This window comes from Ptiloglossa arizonensis, chromosome 1 (assembly GCF_051014685.1).
Source record: "Ptiloglossa arizonensis isolate GNS036 chromosome 1, iyPtiAriz1_principal, whole genome shotgun sequence".
Taxonomy (NCBI): Eukaryota; Metazoa; Arthropoda; class Insecta; order Hymenoptera; family Colletidae; genus Ptiloglossa; species Ptiloglossa arizonensis.
In genome coordinates this window covers 24,118,830-24,143,132 of record NC_135048.1, presented here as the reverse complement: position 1 = coordinate 24,143,132, position 24,303 = coordinate 24,118,830, and the positions used below count along the sequence as shown (strand labels likewise).

At 38.3% G+C, this 24,303-nt stretch overlaps 1 protein-coding gene across 1 annotated transcript in view; it reads right to left on the bottom strand.

Annotated features, from left to right (window-relative positions):
* The window catches only part of Fas2 (neural cell adhesion molecule fasciclin 2), a 233,999-nt gene extending 210,121 nt beyond the window's left edge, over positions 1-23,878 (bottom strand). Inside the window, exon 1 of the mRNA XM_076313167.1 lies at positions 23,595-23,878. Coding sequence (XP_076169282.1) covers positions 23,595-23,658 — 64 coding nt within the window. The 5' untranslated portion in view covers positions 23,659-23,878. The remainder of the gene's footprint in view (positions 1-23,594) is intronic.
* Between the last annotated feature and the right edge of the window lie 425 nt (positions 23,879-24,303).

Genomic DNA, 24,303 nt, shown 5'->3' with positions numbered 1-24,303 from the left:
CGACCGAGACCTCGTCACTTTGACGAGTATTCAAATTAAGCGGCACCGAATCACACGCGTGGTCCCCCGCACAATTAAGGGGATAATTAATTTTACATTCGCGGCGGAGAGACCGCGTACGTACGTCTGGTCGGATCGTGTGGCCCGAAACTTCGGGGCGGGATGCTCGAATATTCGAGTAGCGTTTAAATAATCGACGATCGCGGACTACCGGCCACTCGGACCGCCGAGTATTGGATAAACTGAACGTTCGATTAGCCGAGTATTTTGAGTGGCTGAGTATTCCGAGTATTTTGAGTGGCTGAGTATTCCGAGTATTCTGAGTGGCTGAGTATTCCGAGTATTCTGAGTATTCTGAGTATTCCGAGTATTCTGAGTATTCTGAGTATTCTGAGTATTCTGAGTATTCTGAGTATTCTGAGTATACAAGTAATTGAGTATACAAGTAATTGAGTATACAAGTAATTGAGTATACAATTGAGCATACAAGTAATTGAGTATACAATTAAGTATACAAGTAATTGAGTATACAATTGAGTATACAAGCAATTGAATATACAATTGAGTATACAAGTAATTGAATATACAATTGAGTATACAAGTAATTGAATATATTATACAATTGAGTATACAAGTAATTGAGTATACAAGTAATTGAGTATACAAGTAATTCAGTATACAAGTAACTGAGTATTCAAGTAACTGAGTATTCAAGTAACTGAGTATTCAAGTAACTGAGTATTCAAGTAACTGAGTATTCAAGTAACTGAGTATTCAAGTAACTGAGTATTCAAGTAACTGAGTATTCAACTAACTAAGTATTTTACTGAGTATTTAACTAACTGAATATTCGATCGGTCGAGTATTTGAGTAACTTACTATTCAATCGATCGAGTAATCGACTGACTGAGTATTTGAGTATTTGAATACTGTTCGAATAATTGAACATTTATATCCTATCCCCTGATCAAGTATGTCGACATTCACAGTATTTGAAAACTATAACGTAGACTATCGATCGAGCACCACTTCGAGCGCGAATCGAAATGAAACTTTCGACCAGCGTAATTCGTTGAATACGGTATATGCGAAACAATACAATAATAAATGTACCAAAACGGTCGTCTCTCGTGAAAACAAATATTACCGGTTTCCTTTTGGAACTGTCATTTCGGGCAATTATAATAATAAATTCACGAGTGAACTCCTTCGAATGGAGTGCACTGGGCAAACAAGCTAACCGACACATTACGTATAACCTTATTTAGTTATAATAACCAGACACATAAAAGTGGAAGTTTAAAAGCAACATTCTGGAACAATTTTCTCGTCACAATTAGAGTTAATTAAATGTCCCGAGTTGATCAAACGGACTACCTCGATTTTCTTCGAAAATATTCACCAGAGATTTCTCGAGCAACCCACTGTGCACTTTGTTCACTTATCCATCGATGTAGTTGTTATACCTTTGTAGTCACCGTTTCAAAACGTGAAAGCTTTCAAAGGTTAAACAACAGAGCTTGTAAACGGCAATCCGATCTCGTTGATTTATTTACGTTTCGAGCAACTCGTGCGATCCTATTTAAAGTTCGACATTATAATCGTTGTTCCCGTTAATCCTCGCGAAGGAAGTGTTGATGCGTTTTCAGCCAATATGTAAATTAATCGACTTCCTCGGCAAGGTTTAACCAGAGCTGCGATTATATCATCGATTCTGGCTAGGATCGCGCGAGTTGATCGAAACGCAAACAAATGAACAAGATCAAGACCACCCTTTACAGACCATTATTCAACCTTTACAAGTAACATTAATTTTCTCTAATTTCTACTTCACAGACTTTCAATATACAACTCAATCAATTATTATACCACTCATCTCGCTTAATATCCTCATTTATAAATTTTAATTTAACAAAAAATTACTCACACAAAAACACATCATCTGGATTTACGTAATTTTCTATTATTTATTCAATATTTCCAATCTTTCATATTCGATGGAAAAAAGAAAAATTGCCAAACAATTGCGTACGATATCCATTATAATATAATACATTAACAAAATTTTCTCTACTTTCTACTTCACAGAGTTTCAATATACAACTCAATCAATTTCATCTCACTTAGAATCCCCATTTCTAAATTTTAGTTTAAAAAAGAATTACTCACACAAAAACACATCATCTCGATTTACATAATTTTCTATTATTTATTCAATATTTCCAATCGTTAAAATTCGATGGAAAAAAGAAAAATTGCCAAACGATTACGTACAATATCGATTCTAAATGAAGTCACAAGTTGATTCCGATGCGAATATATTAACAAAATTTTCTCTACTTTCTACTTCACAGAGTTTCAATATACAACTCAATTAATTTCATCTCACTTAGAATCCCCATTTCTAAATTTTAGTTTAAAAAAGAATTACTCACACAAAAACACATCATCTCGATTTACATAATTTTCTATTATTTATTTAATATTTCCAATCGTTAAAATTCAATGGAAAAAAGAAAAATTGCCAAACGATCACGTACGATATCGATTCTAAATGGAGTCACAAGTTTATCTCAACATGAATACATTAACCAAATTTTCTCTACTTTCTACTTCACAGAGTTTCTATATACAACTCAATCAATTTCCATGACTCTTAATGTACCACTAATCTCGCTCAATATCCTCATTTCTAAATTTTAATTTAAAAAAGAATTACTCACACAAAAACACATCATCTCGATTTACACAATTTTCTATTATTTATTCAATATTTCCAATCGTTAAAATTCAATGGAAAAAAGGAAAAATTGCCAAAGGATCACGTACAATATCGATTCTAAATGGAGCCACAAGTTCATCCCAACGCGAATACATTAAAAAAATCGAGATCGCCCTAACAGAGGCCATTATTCAATCCTTGAAAGTATTTCCACTTATACAGGGTTCATCCTCGTGGAGATCTCCCAACAATTTCATCGCCTTCGAAATTAGTCGAGGAAAATCTAATATCGAGCATGGTGGACGTGTCCCCGTCCGAACGAAAAAAGTTCATCGACTCCCTCTTCCTCCTCCTCCTCCTCCAGCGTGGTGCATTTCGTCGGAAGAAACGCGGAGGAGACGTCATCTGGTCGGAATATTTTAATTAAAGCCTATTTTCACGATAACGATTTTTTTTTTTGCCTTTTTCCCTTTTTTTTTTTTTTTCTTTTTCATCCGAGGAGGGTTCTCTCTCTCGGTGTGTTGGCTCGACGTCGAGACGTCACGCAACGCTCAGAAAAAGAGAAGAATCGTAGAACGCCTCGGAGGGTTTCAAGAACCGTAATTTGTCTGCTTCGCGAACGTGTACGATCGTAAAGCAACCCGCGGGCCATAGCCTGAAATATTCCAGGAGAAACGACGTTTACGCGATACGTCGGCCCGCTTTTATGACAATGTAAAATGCGACGGCGATATACCTTAATCACGCCTCCTGCTCGTAAAAATTACGATCGCCGGACGCGGTAATAAACCATCGATACGAACAAATAGTAATTACACGCGAGTACACATAAACCGGTCTATCCGTTACGGAAATATCAATAGCGGACACCCGATGGTAAAAATTCGTGCGACAGACGCTGGTTGTTTCTTTTTTTTTGTGTGTTTTTTTTTCTACCTCCCTCCCGGAAACGTCGCTTAGACGTCGACGGTGTTGCAACTGATTGAAAACGGCCCGTAGGTGTCCCACTTTTCGTATCGCACGTGTGTGTTTCGCGAGTGTGAATCAACTGTGAGAATTATTTCGAACTCGAAACTGGGCGATTTTTCTTTTCGGTGTTTCTTGTCGAATTGAACGAGGATCATTTTTCTGGAGACGTAAGTACGAGTTATTTATTGCATTCTATTAACGATTGGTGCAGTATAGCAATTATCTTTAATTGTCTTTAAGGTACGAGTGTATTAGAAATTTAAAAAATTGATTTTTAACATTGAAATACGTTAGTTTTGTATAATTGTAGGAAATTGTGATTGTTAACCCGACTCAAATGAAATTTTAATAATTTTTTATAACAATTTTAATGTACATATTGGAAATTAAGGTAATTTTCAAAAATTGATTTTTAACATTGGAATACGTTAGTTTTGTATAATTGTGAGAAATTGTGATTGTTAACCCTACTCGAATCAAATTTTAATAATTTTTTATAAGAATTTTAATATACATGTTGGAAATTAAGGTAATTTTCAAAAATTGATTTTTAACATTGGAATATATTAGTTTTGTACAATTGTGAGAAATTGTGATTGTTAACCCGACTCGAATTTTAATAATTTTTTTAGAAAAATTTTAATGTACATGTTGGAAATTAAGGTAATTTTCAAAAATTGATTTTTAACATTTGAATACGTTAGTTTTGTATAATTGTAGGAAATTGTGATTGTTAACCCGATTGGAATCAAATTTTAATAATCTTTTATAAGAATTTTAATGTACATGTTGGAAATTAAAGTAATTTTCAAAAATTGATTTTTAACATTGAAATACGTTACTTTTGTATAATTGTGAGAAATTGTGATTGTTAACCCTACTCGAATCAAATTTTAATAATTTTTTATAAGAATTTTAATATACATGTTGGAAATTAAGGTAATTTTCAAAAATTGATTTTTAACATTGGAATATATTAGTTTTGTACAATTGTGAGAAATTGTGATTGTTAACCCGACTCGAATTTTAATAATTTTTTTAGAAAAATTTTAATGTACATGTTGGAAATTAAGGTAATTTTCAAAAATTGATTTTTAACATTGGAATATATTAGTTTTGTATAATTGTGAGAAATTGTGATTGTTAACCCGACTCGAATTTTAATAATTTTTTTATAAGAATTTTAATGTACATGGAAATTAAAATAATTTTCAAAAATTGTAAGAGTTACTTTTTAACCTACTTGGATTAAAAATTGATACGATCGGTACGTCGGTGGAGTAAACTAGAATATTCGTAACGAATGGGGAATTTAAATTTTCCTGTTTAATTGCATTTGCCGCCAGAAAATTATGCCCACTTAACAAGTTGTCTCATACATTTCCGATGTACGTAACCGTATAATTTCTAAATAATTAACTTCGTACTGGCGTTCCGTGTATATACGTACACGTATATAACGGCGTGCTCTCTCCTTTTTCTACAGAGCGAAGCGTAATTCGCGGAACGACCGAAAGCTAGGGTAATTCCTCGCGCGCAAATAAGCTGAAAGCTCGGAATGAAATTTCTTCGTACAAAGCTTCGTTTACGAAAATGCCGACTTTGGAAATTCTGCAAGTGCTCGGGCGGGCTTCACGCACCGTGGCTACGAAACCCGAAATGGACGATAAAAAAAAATCGTCGCGTTAACACTTTCTCGATTTTTATTATAAAAAAAAAAACGGTTCGTCGATTCTTTTACATTGTACGATTTTCGATCAAGTTAAATTTAACCCAGCATCGGAGAAGATTGTTAGAACTAGTTTTACTTTTTCGTTTTTAAATATTTCACCTAAATGGTATAAAAATATCAAAACTTTCGTTTCCTTCCAAAGACAAATAATATTTTTATAATTTCCATTAAAAATGTATCAATCCCAAAAACACCAAAATTGTTTTTTCTACTTCTAAAGAACAAATATTTCTTCCATATAATTTTCTAATTTCCATTGAAAATATATCAATCCCAAAAACACCCAAAATATTTTTTTCTATTTCTAAAGAACAAATATTTCTTCCATATAATTTTCTAATTTCCATTACAAATATATCAATCCCAAAAACGCCCAAAATATTTTGTTTATTTGTAAAGAACAAATATTTCTTCTTTATATTTTTCTAATTTTCTTTAAAAATATATCAGTCCCATAAACCCCCAAATTATTTTGTCCATTATTAAAGAACACAGCTTAAATTATGTAAACAAAATAATAAATGTCCAAACGTCCATTTTTCATATTCAATTTCCCAATACATAAACGAACAACCGATGTCCAAACGCAACGAAACATTCGAGCCAGCTCGGTAGATTCAAGAAGCAACGAAACGAGAAGACAAAAGGTCGCACTATTCTTTCTCTCCAGGGAACCGTCATCCTCGATATACTCTAGATTCACGTGATTAAATAACAGCGTGCGTTATTTTAGTGAGTCGCACTCGGTAACCCCTCCAACGAGCCGTGGGTGGGCGTCGCCTTAATTCACGTCAAGTATTTAGCTAGTTAATCCTACGGGCAGTCTAGTGACGTCATCGAATCCTTCGACTCGTTAAGAAGCCCGACACCCGGATTGCGTCCACGCGGACGAAACGCGCGCAACCGATTCTGTCGCGTCCACGTGACTTTCCATTCATTCGCCCGGACGTGCACGACGAACGATCGGACCAGAGAGCATCGTACTTTCTCATTCGCCGGTGAATAAGTCCTTTAAAGGGAGGCGCGACGCATTCAGCTTTCGTTTAGAAACTTAATAGTTCGAAACGCGAGAGACCGAATGGAAACGCGTGTAAACACGTTTCGCTGGCCTTACAAAGCGAATTCACGGTGAACATTTTTTTTTTTTTTTTTTGTTGACAGTGACGTAGCTCGCGAAAAAAGAAACCTCGTGCCCTTTTATCCCGCGCATTTCAGGTTGACTTGTTTCGAAAGCTTTTCTTTTGAATTACCCAATTAACAAATTTTACTAGGAAAATTTTATCGAAAAAATTACACAAGTTTGATTCGATTCAAATCTTTTCTCTAAAATTATTTAATTAAAAAATTTACTAACAAAATTTTACTAAAAATTATATAAATTTGATTCGTTTCAAATCTTTTCTCTAAAATTATTTAATTTAAAAATTTACTAACAAAATTTTACTAAAAAAATTACACAAGTTTGATTTGGTTCAAACTTTTTCTAAAATTACCCAATTAACAAATTTTACTAACAAAATTGTACTAAAAAAATTACACAAGTTTGATTTGTTTCAGATTGTTTTTCTAAATTATTCAATTAAAAAATTTACTAAAAATGTTTTATTTGAAAAGATTACACAAGTTTGACTTGTTCCAAACTTTTTTTAAAAATTACCTACTTAAAAAATTTACTAGCTAAATTTTATTTATAAAGATTACACAAGTTCGCCTTGGTTCAAACTTTTTTCTAAAATTACCCAATTAAAAAATTTACTAAAAACATTTTATTCAAGAAGATTACACAAGTTTGACTTGTTTTAAAAATTTTGTTCAAAATTACTCAATTATCAACGGTGCCTTTGTTTAGAATATTAATGGACAATTATCAAAATAGACAACTGCTCGTAAATTAATTTGTCCTTTCTAACTTCGAAGATAAGTATGTGATCCGATAGAAGTATAATAGTACTACGTTCATCGGTAGTTTTAATGTTAATGGAAACCATATATAATAGAAAATTCCACACTTTTTACCGGTATTATTGCTTCAACGGTAGATACGGTAAGAGAATAATATAAAATGAAAACGTAACGAGTGAAAGTGAGGTATGTGCAGAGAGAAAAATTATAGAATACACGTGTATAAATTGCATAACTCTTTCGAGGTAAATGTAAAATTTTAATTCCATGAATTAAAGCTTCGACTAGTATCGTCGTAAAATAAAATTCAATCACGAGTTAAGATGGAACTTTAAATAAAATTCCGCAGTATATATACTAAATATAAAATAACAAGTGTACGTATGATCTTAGAAAAATTATAATTGGTAAGTATCGGTAAATACCAACTAAAAAAATGTTCAAACCGTTAATTGTACAAGACAACGCTACATGAAAATTGTATGAATTTTTCAACAAAGATTCTCATCGAATCAAAAATTATTTTTATCCTCCTTTAGAAAGATACCGTGAAGGTCAACCTTATTTCTATAAACGGCCCCAACACGATATTATTCCACGAGACAAGAGACCAGAAATGATATAATGGCGTCTTCCTCGCATTAAAAGCGGTCTTTCGACGAAACTATAGAACCCCGTGTACGAAGAAGATTGTTTCTTTCCGATCACGTGCTACTTTCAACCTAACCGCGTCGTACTTTTGTCGTTTCAAGTCCTTTATCTTTTTACATTTTTTTTCTCGTCTTTGAAGTTCAAAAATTCGCGCTCGTCCTTTCATACGAGGTCTCTGAAAGAAGTAATCCGGTGCGAAGAGAAAAGAAAGAATGAAAAAAAAAATAAACGCACGCTTCACACAGGACGGATAAACGTTAACGTTATTCGCATCCACGTGGAGCAACGAGGTATCTCACGAGGTAAATTTCTCTTCTCGTCGTTCCCTCTCTAGGTCAACAATTCCCGCGTGTTACCCAACGCCGAGCCGGCAGTCGTGGCATCGACCTTGCGCTTTCATTGGAAGAAAAAATTACACGAGCTAGCGCGCAGGAAGATTACGGAGGAACGTGATCCAAGAATCTTCGTCGCTGGCGTAAGAAAGAGGACGCCGTTTCGCATGGCGAGATAAACCTCGACGATCGTGGGACCGATAGTACACCGTTTCTCCACGGGAACACGACCACTGTAATTCCATCGACCTGTTGACGAACTTCCCTTGGATTTTGATAAATAAACTTCGACGAGACGATCTCTTTCTTCGACGAGACAATCTCTTTCTTCGACGAGACAATTTCTTTCTTCGACGACCAGGTTATAATTCGTTCGCTCGGTAACTACGGTGGTGTTTCATCGATCCTTGGACATTGTACACGTTTCGTTATCGTTCTTACTGATCTGGAAAAATTTATATATTTACCTCTGATTCGTCGGTGGAAATTTTCCATCGCATTGCAAATTTATTCGAGTCGAAGGACGGAATCTTGGAATTCAAGATGGACGAGAAAGAAAATTGCTCCAACGTAGAAAAGTTCGGAATAAACATTTCTATTCATAGAACACTCGGACGAAATTTTATTAATGGGATTGAAATTTATTCGAATATTACGTGATTTTCGTGCGACCGTGTTTCTCGAAACGGGGGACCTTGGTATTTGTGGAAAATACGGAAGAAAGTTATGCAGATGCATTTGGTGCTCAAATTGTTAACACTTTGAAACTGTTGTTTGTTCCAAGTTTGACCAAGGATAGAATTGGAAGTGGCCTTAAAAACATTCTCGTGGAATTTTGGTGTTACGGGTGCGATTCAATTTACTGGCTCGGTATTTCGATCTTATCAATAAATCAAACTTTATTAATATTCCGGAAGGTGTGTCGTTTGCGTGCGTTGTTTACGAGATGGTAACAAACAAACTCTTGTTGTGCTTAATACACATCACGTATAATAAACAACATCCTCTGGAAAATTCTAAACAGACATTCTATATACATATATACATTCATATATACACATATAAATTCATATATATACACATATGCATTCATATATATACACGTATGCATTCATATATATACACATATGCATTCATATGTATACACATATGAATTCATATATACATATACATATACATATGTATGCATACGACTACCAAAGATGATTTTTGTTGTATCATACTTAAATGGTATTGGAAATTCAACATTTACAATAAAAAAAAAAGCAAATATATGAATATTCGATCACACTGTCCTTTGCATTCATAAAGAAAGTTATATCCACGTGGCATCACCACCCAGAAATATAAGAAAACCATCGATAAAGTATCAATACCACGCAGAGACGTGTTCAGACAATTGTAGACGTGTTCAGACAATTATAGACGTGTTCAGACAATTATAGACGTGTTCAGACAATTATAGACGTGTTCAGACAATTATAGACGTGTTCAGACAATTATAGACAAGAAATATAACGCGACTAAACGACACGTGTATATACTTTTTACGAAAATTTTAAAACAATTGAAACACATTACCAAAGTTACGAATTAATTACATTTTTCAATTCCAATCTTGACCAAACACCAAATAGCTTCAAAATGTTCGTAATAAATGCAAAGATTCACCAATTCAAAAACTTTGTAGCCTTCTTCGAGCAATCTTTAGATACCTCGCGAAAAAAAATAATAAAATCCATGGAAAATAGAAAAATTTGAAAAAAAAAATAAAAGTAAAAGGAACAAAATTTCCTTTTCAATTCGGTAACCTGCAATCTGACCTCTGTATCGAATTGGAAACCAAACTCGGAAGTAACTCGTTGAACGACCTAATGGCCAGTGTGTCGTACATTGATTAAACATTATCTCGGCTATCGATGTGTTTCTGTCTCGATAAGATACGCGATAGAGGCTTTTCACAGCTCGGTCGGTGATTCGCTCACCGAGAGAACAACAACAGGTGAAAATTATTTCTCTCGAACGATTTCGAGCAAGGTTTGGTGTGCTGGTGCTCCCCAATTCGTCCGACGTTCTCGCCGCTTGATTAATGTTCGAAACGCGCGAATTGAACATTCCTCGCGGTCGGACGCGCATCGCCCTCGGCGAAATATCGATTATGGATATCAGAAATCGTAATTAAAAACGTGTCTCCGTCGTTGGTGCGGCTCGTTAAGTAGTCGACGACTAACGACACGGAAATTAACGTTTGTCTCTTTATTAAAGCGCGAACGGGGATTCGCGAGGAGACTCGTGGCCTTCGAGGAGCTTCCTTGCGTCTCAAAGCAGTTCGAGCGGTCCGTGTAACGTTCAACGTACCATTGTACCGATGTAATTAAGCGTGGCTTCTTACAATATTGAATTAAGCACCGTTATCGGCAAGAATAATTACGATCGATTAAAATTTAGACGACGTCTAAACTTCAGAACGTTAATACTCGCTCGGAATTACGGTTTCGGTGTAGCAAGTGTACTGGTATAATACACATTATATTTTGTGTATGATTTAAATTTTTTTCATTATATTTTGTGTATCATTTTGTTTTTTTTTCATTATATTTGGTGTATAATTTTAGTTTTTCTAATTATATTTTGTGTATCATTTTGGTTTTTTTTCATTATATTTGGTGTATAATTTTAGTTCCTTTTAATTATATTTCGTGTACAATTTTAGTTTTTTTAATTATATTTCGTGTACAATTTCAGTTTTTTTAATTATATTTTGTGTTTCATTTTAGTTTTTTTTATTATATTTTGTGTATAATTTTGGTTTTTTTAATTATATTTTCTGTATAATTTTAGTTCTTTTTAATTATATTTGATGTATAATTTTAGTTTTTTTAATTATATTTTCTGTACAATTTTGGTTTTTTTAATTATATTTTCTGTATAATTTTAGTTTTACTAATTATATTGTGTGTACAATTTTAGTGTTTTTAATTATATGTTCTATAGAATTTTAGTTTTTTTTAAATTATATTTTGTGTATAATTTTAGTTTTTTTTAATTATATTTTGTGTATAATTTTTGAATAATCGACAATTGTAACGCGAAGCTTTCGAAGAAATGTTTAAAAGCGTAAATTTTTGCTATCGATGAGCGTCGAAATTTAGCAAAAAATGAATGCACGATTATCACAGACCATATACGTATCTTTGAAAAAAGAGAAATTAATTTACGAGTACCATTAAATGTCTACTTTGATAATTGTCTATGAATATTGTAGGGAAGGTACCGTTAATAATTGAGTAATTTTAAAAAGAAGTTTCAAACAAGTCAAATTGACCCTATTTGATAGTTTTAGTGTTATTTCTAACGGTAAGTTACGTGAACGAGGAAATTGTATTTTGTAAATTTTGCCAGTAAGATTTAAGCTACTTTGTTACCTAATTGTTGATTAAAATACAGTATTTGGCTAATGTCGTCGAGAATTTTCCAAAACGCGTTTATACACGAAAAACAGGGATAACTTTACATCTCGACCATGTAGAAATTGTACATTTGGTCACAAGACATTCAGTAAAGCAAATTATACGCGAAACTTTGTGGAAAATCAAAATACTAAAAAACTGATGATGAAGATACGAGAAAATATTGGACACATTTGACAATAACGGACAATATTCAACCTAAATGTCCAATTTCGTCAACGAAGACACGGAACGTTATTTATATCGCGGTGTTAAATTATTAAAATAAAATAGCGGAATGTACGTGTGCTGTCAGTCTCTGAGAGATAATTCCAGCCAAGAGTCGAAACGCATTAATCTCCGTTCAAGCATCTCCAATTAACAGAGTTGTACCACTGGAGAGAAAATTTCTAACTGTTCTTCGATTAAATATGCAAAGATTTTAATCTTAATGTACGAATCCAATGTATACTAAGAATTTCGTTTAATTTTAAACTTGATTCCAGAACGATGTCCCGTAGAAAAAAATTTTATTCGATATTTTCGACTCGCACTGGAATCGAGTAATACAAACGTAAACCCTCTTGTAATACAAACGTCTGTATATTTGCATTCAATGAAAGTGTCCCCTCAGTCCTCTATCCGTACTTTAAATGTTCGAACATCAATGTCGCAAACAATGACGATAAACCGCGCAGAAAATATTCTCAAGGAAATGGCGTGTCCCCTAATGATAAGTTTCTTCGGTACCCACGTAACACAGCACCTTGTTTACACTCTCGAAAACCACCTACACCAAACCTGCACCGTTTCATTAGGGGTTACGTCACTGGACGAGTTCACGAGTCACCCCGGATGACGAGCAACGTTCCATTTGCAATATCATCATTATCGCAAACCACGGAAAGAAGAGGATAAATACGAGGTTCTTTTTTCCATTAACATTAGAACTACCAACAGATTTAGTAATATTAAGGTATACCTTTTATATATATATGAAAGAAAATCAATAGATGAGAAAAAAGAATTTATAAAATTGATCACATGCTTAGAATAGAAAAATTGTAACGTCTTCAGAAAATGTGCCATAAAATTTAAAATAAATTTTATTACGAAAGCAGTTGGAACCAATTATTTTGATCGGTTGGTAAATCTAATGTTGATCAATTTTTAACGTTAATATAAATTTTCGAAGACGCAAGTATACGCAACAAATGTAACTCGAACGTACGAAAAATAGCATCTAAAATAAAAAAAAGAAGATCGAAATGTCCAATTATTGTTCAACGGGGCTGTTGTTTTCGACGAAGATAAATACATGAGCAACAAAATCAACGGGAACATAAAATATTCAGATTGTAAATTTGCTCGAGCAGAGATTATATTAATCGCTATAAATGAATGCACAAGCTTAATGTTAAAATATTCAGATTATAAATTCGCCCGAGCACAGTTCACATTAATCGTTATAAATAAATATACGGATCAATGATTTCTCAAAAATTCGCCAATTGCCAATCATTTCTCGACAATCTCTCAACAATCTTCCAAATATCACCATAACGCCAAAAAAAAAAAAAAAATTTCCTCAAAAAATTCCCCAACTCAAATATCGAGCATCTCAAACCACGTTTTCAAGATCACGACTTCGAAAACGTTCCAAAACAAATTACTTCCAATTCCTTGATAAACCGTCGCGTTAAAAACGAATCGAGTCCCTGGTGACGCCCATCGTCCCAAAAAAAAAAACCCCCAATTTCTTTCCCGGTGAGTAAAAACGGTTCGTGCTCGCGAGGGAGAAAAAGACACCCTCGTGGATCTCAAGGTCGTGTCACCGGCTACTCGGTTAAAATTGAATTCGGCCCCGATGGGTTAAACCGACGCCAGAAACGCGACACCCTTAAAACGCGCGAGAGCCGGCGCTCGGTTGGTGTCGGTGCTGCTGGTCTCTCTCTCCAGAGCCTTCCAGAGAGCAAACATCGCTATCTCGGGACGTCTGGCAGGAAGCCGCGACACCCGGAGACGCGAGAAATACAAACTCCGCCATGTAGGCCACAATGGGCCGTGTATTATCGAGAACGTTCAACGAAAACACCCGGCGAGAGTGCCCTCCGGCATTGTTAGCTCGAACAAGCTGCACGATAATGGGCGCGCAACTTCCCGATGCTACAACAAGCTGTATCTCTCGGGTTCGGTTCGCGGCTGCTCGGTCGCGCCCCTAAGACGAGCGATTCGATTGGCCCGGGCCGGGAGTGGGGGTGGGGGAGGAGGATCGACGCGAGAAATACGCGTTGGCGCGCGTGCAAACGAAACACTCGGACGAAAATTCGGGAACGTTTTCGGGGGGGGGGGGGGGGGGGGGGGGGTCGGTGAAACGCGATGCGAACACTCTCGTCGGTTTCTATTTTATCTAGGGGCGAGAGAGGACGGCTGGGAGGGAGAGCGGTGGGGGCACACCTTCTCTCACAATTTCCCGGTTATTTCATCGGAGAGCGTTGCGCAAACAAACTACCGGTACGCTTTATGTTTGTTTTTCATTTCCTGTCCGAAAAATCGCTAATTATCGGGACCCGGGAATGCAAAGCGCGCACGAGGCAAATACATCGTCGTGGTAGTTCGCTTTTTATTTTTTCTTTCTTTTTTTCTCTTTTTTTTTTTTTACTGTTTATTTCTCCCCTCTCCTCGCGACTATTGCCCCACCCACTCGCCCACCGCTACCCCCACCCGTGCCTGTTTTTCGCTCGGCGAAAGGTGGCTTTTTTTCTTCTTTTTTTTTCCGTTCGCCCGGGACGACGACGTCGAGCATATTAGTTGAAAAAAGACGAGGAAGAAACCGCCAGGGCTCATTAAGCGGCGCCTGGTGCAGTTCCTCGGTTTCCGTGGAACATTTTTTCGCCCGGGCCGCGCAATAACCATAATCAAGGGTCCCTCCCCCTTGCGGGGTGAAACTGTTTCCCTTCCCGTTCTCGGACGGTTGCTCGGTTTTCCCGTCGCGAGCTCTCCTCTCTTCCGTGTTCCGAATTATGGGGATATTTTTCGTCCAGGGAACGAGTCTTGGAGCATAATTCTCCCGCGAAACGGTAGGATCCGGTAATATTCTCGATGATCGATGATGATTACGCGCGGAAGTAAATCCATCCGCGAAGCGAGATTGCGGTTGCTTCGTTCGAGTTTTGGGTAATTTAAAATCTGGAACAGCCGACACTGTCCATCGTTGAGAGGTTTGGGGCGTTTTTAAAAGTCTTCTCGTGGAACGATGTGGACGTAATCGTGTTCGTTAGGTACGAACAAACGAGTATCGGGTGTACGGTACTTTGTTCACCGTTAGACGAGGGTCGGTGGAGAATTTTGCCTCGTGACTGGTCGCGACTCGAACCGAGTTGACACCGACGCGAATTGAAATTTTATATTTTTGAAATTTTATATTTTATCTCACGAGGGAGAACACGGTACATCGTTTATTGCGAATGTTGAACGATTTTAATCATTCGGAGAAATTTTCAATGATATCGACATAACAACTCGATACTAGAAAAAAATGTTGTAAGTAACGAATAAAAGATTAACCATTTCTAATTCGTTGGTCTACAATTTAGAATTTGAATTACGGAAAATTTAAAAGTCTTTACCTCGCACTTCTTGAAATCCTAAAGAGACTGAGTATTTTTCACACTAAATGAATAAAAAATTTTAAGAATCTCCGCCTTGCACTTCCTAAAGTTTTAAAGAAACTAAATATCTTTCACAATGAACAAATAAAAATTTAAAAACCTATAACCTCTACCCCGAACTTCCCAAAGTCCTAAAGGAACTAAATATTTCTCACAATTAACAAATAAAAAGTTTAAACACCTATAACCTCTACCTCGAACTTTCTAAAGTCCTAAAGGAACTAAATATTTCTCACAATTAACAAATAAAAAGTTTCAAAACCTATAACCTCTACCACGAACTTTCTAAAGTCCTAAAGGAACTAAATATCTTTCACAATGAATAAATAAAAAACTTGAAAACCTATAACCTCTACCTTGCACTTCCTAAAGTGCTAGCAATTAAATATTTTTCACAATGAAAAAAATTAAAAAATCTGAAATCTCTACCTTGCACTACCTAAAATCCCAAAGAAACTGAATATGTCTCACAATGAACAAATAAAAATTGAAAAACCTCGAACTTCTTAAAGTCCTAGCAATCAAATATTTTTCACACTGAAAAAAAATAAAAAATTAAAAAATCTGAAACCTCTACCTTATACTTCCTAAAGTCCTAAAGAAACTGAATATGTCTCACAATGAACAAATAAAAATTTAAAAACCTGAAACATCTACCTTTCACTACCTAAAGTCCTAAAGAAACTTAATGTCTCACAATGAACGAACAAAAATTGAAAGACGACATCTGGAAGTCCCGATATCGAGATTAAGTTCGCAGGACTCAAAATCACAAGGGACTCGGCCTATCGAAACAATTTACGGAAGCGATCTCTCTCTCTCTCTCTCTCTCTCTCTCTCTCTCTCTCTCTCTCTCTCTCTCTCTTTCTCTCGGTGAGCAGAAATTTTCGGGTACCGGTACCCCACCCCCACCTACTGTTTAGCCAAGGCGCTGGATCGGGCCCGAGCGAGTCCAAAAGAACGCTAACGACTGTTTCGTTATATTTATGCGCCGCAGATAATGGTAAAGCACGAGAAAGGAACTTTAATGGCCGGGAATGCACGGTCCACGAGGACGGGTCACCACGCAACAATGCAACGAAAAGAAAAAGGGGATCGATGACCCCCGCGTGCGTTCGTGCAGCGTGTGACGAACCACGGGGAAAAGAGGATCCAACCGCGGCTCGCATTTACAAGAGAAACGAGAAAAGGTCGGCCAAGGGCCATCCGATCGTTCCTCACGATACAGAAACGATCTGAATACCGCGTGTCGAACACCAACACCCGTTAAAAAGCCACCTCGCCCGCGAAAATTGAATTCGAGATCGAACGTAGCCCCGGATCCTCACCGAAAGTGTAAAACTGGAATATTTCCTCTTGTCGAGTACCGTGGAAGTTTGCACAAACGATTATATCCGGTACATCGAACAACGTAACCGATCAGTCTACCCCTGAAGACCGACGAGTCGATTGTTGAAGAATTTTGTGAGAAGATCGTAGAAGAATAAATTTCAAAGTGTAACGAATTCGATTTCCATAGCCACTGATTACGTACGTAAAAAATCAATTGGGAGGATTATAAAATAAATATAGAAATATAAATATAAAATAAAAAGCAAAAATATTGGAACCGATGGGACTGGTTTTATTCGAATCGTCAATCGCTAGGTGAATTGAAATTTTAAATACGTGTGGTTCATTTCTATGGGTGGAGATGATACCTGAAAAGGTATCGTTCGATAACGACGTTAATTAAATTTTTAACCAGGTCTGACAGGTGGAGATTTGATAAAAATTCAAGAATTTACTGCTTGGTTGAGTCTACCCTTTAATAAATTTCCAAGAAGGATACTGTTAGGTCGAATAACATAGTCGCCGAGTATGGTAATGTAAACGCTGGAGTACCATAAGGTAGCGTGTCTTGGGGTCAAATTTATTTTTAATATACACCTTTGACATATCACCCACCTCTTACACGACAATGGTAACCTTTGCTGATGACGCAGCTATAATGTCAGCAAATGAAAAACATCTAGATGAAATGCAGCTATTGTTGCCCAAATGGCGAACAGAGGCTCACGAAATCCAATGCAAGTGGATTTTACAACGAAGAAAACTACTTGCCCCACTTGAACTTATATACTTCGATAAGATCGAACACTTTAACTAAAATATAGAATAACGAGCTACTTAAAAACAAGATCGATACGAAAATAAATTTCAGAAAAATATACCGACCACGAAACTTTCCATCGAAAACAAATTGCTACTGTACAAGATCATCCTAACAACTGTCCAGGCCTGTGTGAGACATCCACTTGAGCAGAAGAGACAGCGGACGAAAATAAAGCTCAGAGAAATTTACTGACCTTCGGTGGATCAAAATTTTCGCCCGAAAACAAATTCTTCCTATCCTCAATCATTCCAAAACCGGTCCAGACCCGTGGAATTTAACCCTGGGAATGTGTTATTATCGAGCGACGTAAAGTCGATACACGCAAAGATTTCAATCGAAAACATTGCACGTCTATCACAATAGGTTTCCACGACGTTCCAACACTTGACTCAAGAAGCCAAACAAACGACCGCATCGCGGTAACAAGGTCAAAACGAAAATGACCTACAGATCTACTTCCAATGCGTGAAGGTTAAATCTGTGTCACGTATAAACAAAATTTACATCCAGGTCAAAATTTCGTTGAATAAATCGAAGTTAAACGTTTCTATTTCGAACAAACCGAAGTTGAATATTTTCATTTCGAATGAATCGAAGTTAAACATTTTTATTTGGAACAAATTGAAGTTGAACATTTTTATTTCGAACAGATAAAGGTTAAACATTTTTATTTCGAACAAATCGAAGTTAAACATTATTATTTCAAACAAATCAAAGTTGAACGTTTTTATTTCGAACAAATCAAAGTTGAACATTTTTATTTCGAACAGATCGAAGTTAAACTTTTCATTTCGGTTAAAAATTGAACATTTCGTTCGTTGCTCGTTGCATCGAAATTACAATTTCGCGATTAAAAGATTGCACAATGCGCGGATAAAAATTGAGCCGCCCCGTCGAAAAAAACCTCGTGTATCGCAATACGTTGCTTTTATTGGATTAAAATGTAGCACAGCTTGGATAGAATTGAGTGACATTGACTATTTGTATCTGCACGACGTTGTCCGTCGTTTAATTTACTCGCTGCAATTGTATTTCGCAGATTGCGAGTATCGGGCTCGTCAATCGAGCGAGAGAGAGAGAGAGAGAGAGAGAGAGAGAGAGAGAAAAGAAGAAAAAAAAAGAAAGAAAAATTCGACCCTTCCGTCGGCCGATAGTTCACCGACGCACGTTCCTCTGGAGGTCTTACGAGGTAATCGCGAGGAATCTCGTGGCTGCGGAACACGCGCGACACATAGACCGTGCGCGGCTCTTTCTCCATTCACGCTCGGACGCGCAGCATTGTCGCTGCGACACTTTCTCCTTGGAACCGATCCGCTTTGTGTCCCAAGAAAGCGGTTCGAAAAGAATGCCCGTTGCATATTCCGGCGGTGTAAGTCATAGCCCGAGCCCGGAACAATGACAAATAAATTTTCGAAGGAAGTTACGACTAACGCCTTTCTTGGAAGCCATCGCGAGAACGAGAGAGCACGCGATACTTCGTAGAGCAGTGGTGCGCAACCTTTCTCCCCAACGGACCAAATAAAGTAATGCAACGTTCTCCGCGGGCCGACTCTCCGGAATAAAATAATAATACGTTTAACGAGCGACGGAAAATTTATTTCAAAATGCGTGCATGCGTGCGTATGTGTATTATATATATACGGAGCTTTTATATATGTGTAACGGTAGCTTAGCATTTGGCCTCGACGAAATTGTAGTGCAGTGCGGTTGCATAATAGTATTCAGATTTTTATCTTTCGTACAGTCGCTGGGTTTTCTTTCATATGCGTAATTGAAATACCTTGTCCGTAAACAACGCTAGTGCTGCAGGACGCACTCGTGGCAAAGTGGATTATTCGTTCCACGAGGAGTTGGGAGTCATATTTCTGTAAAACGTTGTTACGTTTGGTGGAAATTGCGAACGAATGGAATCAATTGCGACTATTACGTCCCCGTGCTTTTCCTGCAGATTTTTCGACTCGTTTTTGGCTTCGCGAACGTAAATAAACGTGGCCATTTTTTTTGCTCGAAATATTTTCCAACAAAAGTTTCGTCGATTACCATTAATGCACTTGTGCGGGTACACTGTGCTAAATCTAGGGATATTGCCACCAGTGTAACTCTTTCAATTATCCCTACATCGATAACGAACTTCAACGTCACAAAATGAAATTCAAAGTATTCGACAGAAGTGAAATTACAATTTGGAAAAATTTGAAGAAAAAAGATTCTACGTGTCGCACCGTTAAAAAAAAGTGTCCTTTTCTCAAATTTCATTTACTTAAATATTTCGACTACAGTCGTCCCCCTTTTTTTTTTTATTTATCACTCAGAATATTTTACAATCAATTCCTCCAAGAGAATCACAAGCAAAAGTATTAGCGTCAGCAATTAATACGGTCGTAACCTTAAAAGTTACAATTGTACATATTGTATATTGATCTTGGTTTAAATAATGTATAACAAACCGATCGGATGTTTCTAATCGAGAAGAATGGAACGACTGAATGGAATCGACAGCTGGAGAGTCTACAAAGATTACCGCACGTCGAAAAAAACAAAAAAAAAAATAAATAAAATTACTCAAGCTTCGAAAATCGTACGGGTACAGAGGCGTTAATTCGAACGCGCTCGTTTGCCTAATTTTTGTCGCGCTGTCGCAATAACCTCCCCTCCCCCTCCCCCGTGAGTTCTAAGATCGTCTCGGGCCGCTTCGAAAGTGAAACGGTCCACAGAAACGGTACCTTTCTTCCCGTCTCTCTCTGGCAGCCGCGACGGCCATTTATAAATTACAACCGGTGAGCGAGCAGGCACGCTTGCAGAAGCGAAGGGACAACGAGACGAGAAGAAAAACAAAACAAGCGCGCGCGGCGATTCCGAGGCGACTCGGACGAAACCGGACCGGACCGAGCACGGAATGGAAAGAGAATGCGCCACAGAGAGAAAGAGAAAGAAAGAGAGAGTGAGAGAAAGAGACGAGACGACACCGAACGCGAAAGAGGAGAATGCGCCGACGACTACGACGACGACTCGCGGAGCCTCTGGGATCATAAATGGGCGATCGAAAACGAAAGGGAGAACTAGTCTTCCTTCCGACCAGCAATTTGCACGAGGCATTCGAACAGGTATTCGGGGACGCACCGAGGCCGCGGCTCGGTGCAATTTCACGGAAAGAGCTCCTACGGGGAATACAAAGCCGACGCAACGGAGCCTGACTTTCAGGTAACGTTTCCCTGATTCCCGTCCTCCGCGCGGCCCCGAGGGGCCCGACGGTCCCTCGGAGCCCGGGTTATTGTTAGAGGAAAGCCGACTCCGCCGCGTAAGGTGCACCTAGGCGCCTCTGTACAGGTGCAAGACGATCGTTTGTTCAGGTGGTCGGGGACTTTGCTCAGGCCCGCGTGTCCAACCGCCTGTTTCCTTTTCGACAGGTATACACACCTGACTATCCGACGAGATTACGCGGACCGGGGTGGGGGTATCACGCTCGATGCTTTTCGAGAGCTCGGATAATTGTTATTCGCGCTCGTGCGATTACGGAATCGAATGGCGGAAACGGTACTCGGATACGGTATCGAGCACTCGTCGTGCTGACTTCTAAGGGTACCGAGCTGCCGCGAGCGTACTCGGGTATATGGGAATCGGAAAATATCGTTTCGAGTGTTGGAATTATTTATAGGTTTTTTGATAGTTTTTAAGTAGCGGGTTGTTCGGAAAATCGTTTCGTTTTTCAAAATGGAGAATATTTAATTTAATGAAATGGTTGTACGCTCTGGAAAAATCGTGTTTCATTTTCACAAAAAAAAAAAACAAAATGACTTTGGGTTGTTTGGAAAGTCATTTCGTTTTCCAAAATGAAGAATATTTAATTTGATAAAACGTTTCTACGCTCTGAAAAAATTGTATTTTATTTTCACAAAAAAAAAAAAAGAAACGACTTTCCGAATAATACAATAATTTCTATTGTTCTCGAGGAGAACGATTTGAGAATATTTTGTAATTTTTCACGAGCTTTTGAATTTTAGAGTGTATTTTACGTTGCGCGTTTAGATGAATTATTAGAGTATGTTTAGGAAAGATATTAGTCGAGGTGAGTTTTGGGGAAGTTAATTATGAGACAGAAGGTGATTTTGAACGTGGAAATATTGAAAAGTGCGCTTTTTTAAAAAAATATTCAGCGCGGACAGAACGAAAGAAACTTTTCCGTCTATGGAATGTTCTAGGGCGACAAATCGATAAGTACAAAGCAATTTCTTCAATAGGAAAGAATACAAGATAAAAGTAATTTTGTCGAAATTTTTGTTTTTTATTTAAATATATTTTACATGTAAAATGTTTGATTCCCTTTGTAATTAGTTTCTTCAGCTTTAATTGTTACTTTTGTAAGTAACCTTTTATTATTTCGTTTCGTAGACGAACACGATTGTTCCTCATTACGTTTTAACAATATTCATAATGTTAAATATCAAATACGTTCCTTACGCGCGCGTCAACTTTCGAATAAGGTCCCTCACCTTGCTCTTTAATATTTTCTATTTAGCCGCATAAATAATCCCAACGTAAGATTTCATTAAAAATTCAAATTAGGTACTTGTGTACCAAGGACGACGACAAAATTAAATTTCTCGTTTAGAGATTACGTTAGAAGCACCGAACGTTGGATCGAAGAACTCAGAGTTACGCTATTTGACATCGAATCCAAGAACCAAGGAAACCGTACACAATGAAATTTTTAAGCAGTCGAGAATAATTCGCGAGAGTCTTCGCGAACGGTTCAGCGATTCAACGAGATTCCTCGTCACTCGGCAAAATGAATAAGATGGATAAATGTGTCCAGCGCTACTCGGCTGTGGAGAACACCGAAGAATTAAAACGGTTCGTTATTTAAGGAAGACGAGTAATATTAATTTTCGAAGGAGAATCGTTCGGGACGAAGAAACGTATCTTGCGCGACCTCGCGCAACAAGAATGGCGGTGTAACTTTATGTACCATAATATGAAATCGTATCCTCCCTATTCTCCCGATCCTACGCCCTCGGATTCTATTCCTTCGAGTGTTTGCACACTTTTGAGAAATGAATTCTTACGAGATAGAGAATCTCGGAGAAACTTTAACGGATAAAACTTCCTCTTTCAAAATGGATGAAGCTGCGTAGAAAATTGAACGAAGAACCGAACCTCGATTCGAAGTAATCTTTTTTACGCAACGTTTCGTACGACTACACCAATTGCGGTAGTATACACACTGAACGTACCGATCCTTTAAGAAACGACTGGTCCGACTTAGGCTTAACCGTGAAATTAGATCGAAGAAAACGATAGCTAGGATAAAGCAATTTTCTGGTACTTGTACGCGTACCTAGTCAAGGATACTATACCCGTCTTTTCTTCTTCTTTTTGCCGTACATTCCTCCGCGCGCGGTACAGTGACTCATCGCCGATAGATTACGCGCCGATACTATCTCTTTCATTTACGCTATCGCGTCTCGCATTTTGACATCGTCGCTGACGCCCGAGTTGATGAACTTCCCCCTCTGCACGCGCATCTGTGGCCACTTGTAAGCATCACAGGTGCAGCCCCGAAAGCGTTATTCACCGGCGGGACACGCAGTCACGCGAGCGAGAACCCGCCGGTACGGGGCACAATGACGGTTGGGAACGTCGCGAAAAGGAAGTCGGTTAGCCGGCGTCGACGCCGTGCATCGGCCCGTTTGAATTTCGCACGAAATTGCCGCCGCTGCACCGGGAGCGACGGACGCGATGGGAAAATTGAAGCATCGACGGTCGGTCGAAACTTTCGATTCGACGAACCGGGATCGCGTCGAGTTTGCCAGCATCCGCGGCGCGTCGGACATTTCGGTCGAATTCCACGGCGCTGCGCGTTGGTTAACCACCTGCTGAGCGATCGCGTGCCAGCGTGAATACCGCGGCGACTCTAACCTCACCGAAAGGGCAGGAGCTTCGTTGGGTACGTGCACGTGTCGTGCGTTGTTTTCGTACGGATTTTCGTATAGTTTCGTTCGATCGGCACTCACCTAACAACGGCAACAATACGAGGACTGCAACGGTAGCAGCAGCCGGATGCTCCTGGGCTGCCATCGTGACAGGGGATCCTCTTCTTGCACTGGGACGCGTTCGGTTCTCGTTGAATCGTCTCGTTTCAATGCCACAAAATCTCTCTCGTCACTGACACCACACACGGGCCGAGTCGCGGGAGTCGCTCGATTCAAATCGACGTAACCGATCGAACTAGAACGTCGCAAGGCATCGAGGTCTATTACCATTAAACGACTACTCGCCGCACGTCGTATCGTCACGCTAGCCGATTTCGGACTGTGGCGGGGAGCAGCTCGTACGCGCTCGGCTCGGCCTTCGGCTCGGTTCGGCCGAGCTCGGGCGTCACCGATGCGCCATTCGGCACGCAGGTACGAACGAGGTAGCGAGTGGGAAAGCCACGATCTCGCGGAGAACCGCGAGATCAACCGATTCTTCCTCTTGGTCGTTCTCTCTTCTTCTTTTTTTTTCCCTCTATTTTACGCGCATCCTTGCATTTTTATACGCTTCTACGAGAACGCGACATCCTCGGGCGTTTGGGTCCTCCTTTTGCCGCTGAATATTCAGCAGCGAGTGTTGCGGAATTTTTCCCGGGTCACTGAATGCTTCCCCAATTTAGGGATATTATGCTCGGTTGATATTTAAGGGTGGTGCAGCCTGGTCATTCCAGATAACGTAATCGATCTTTTT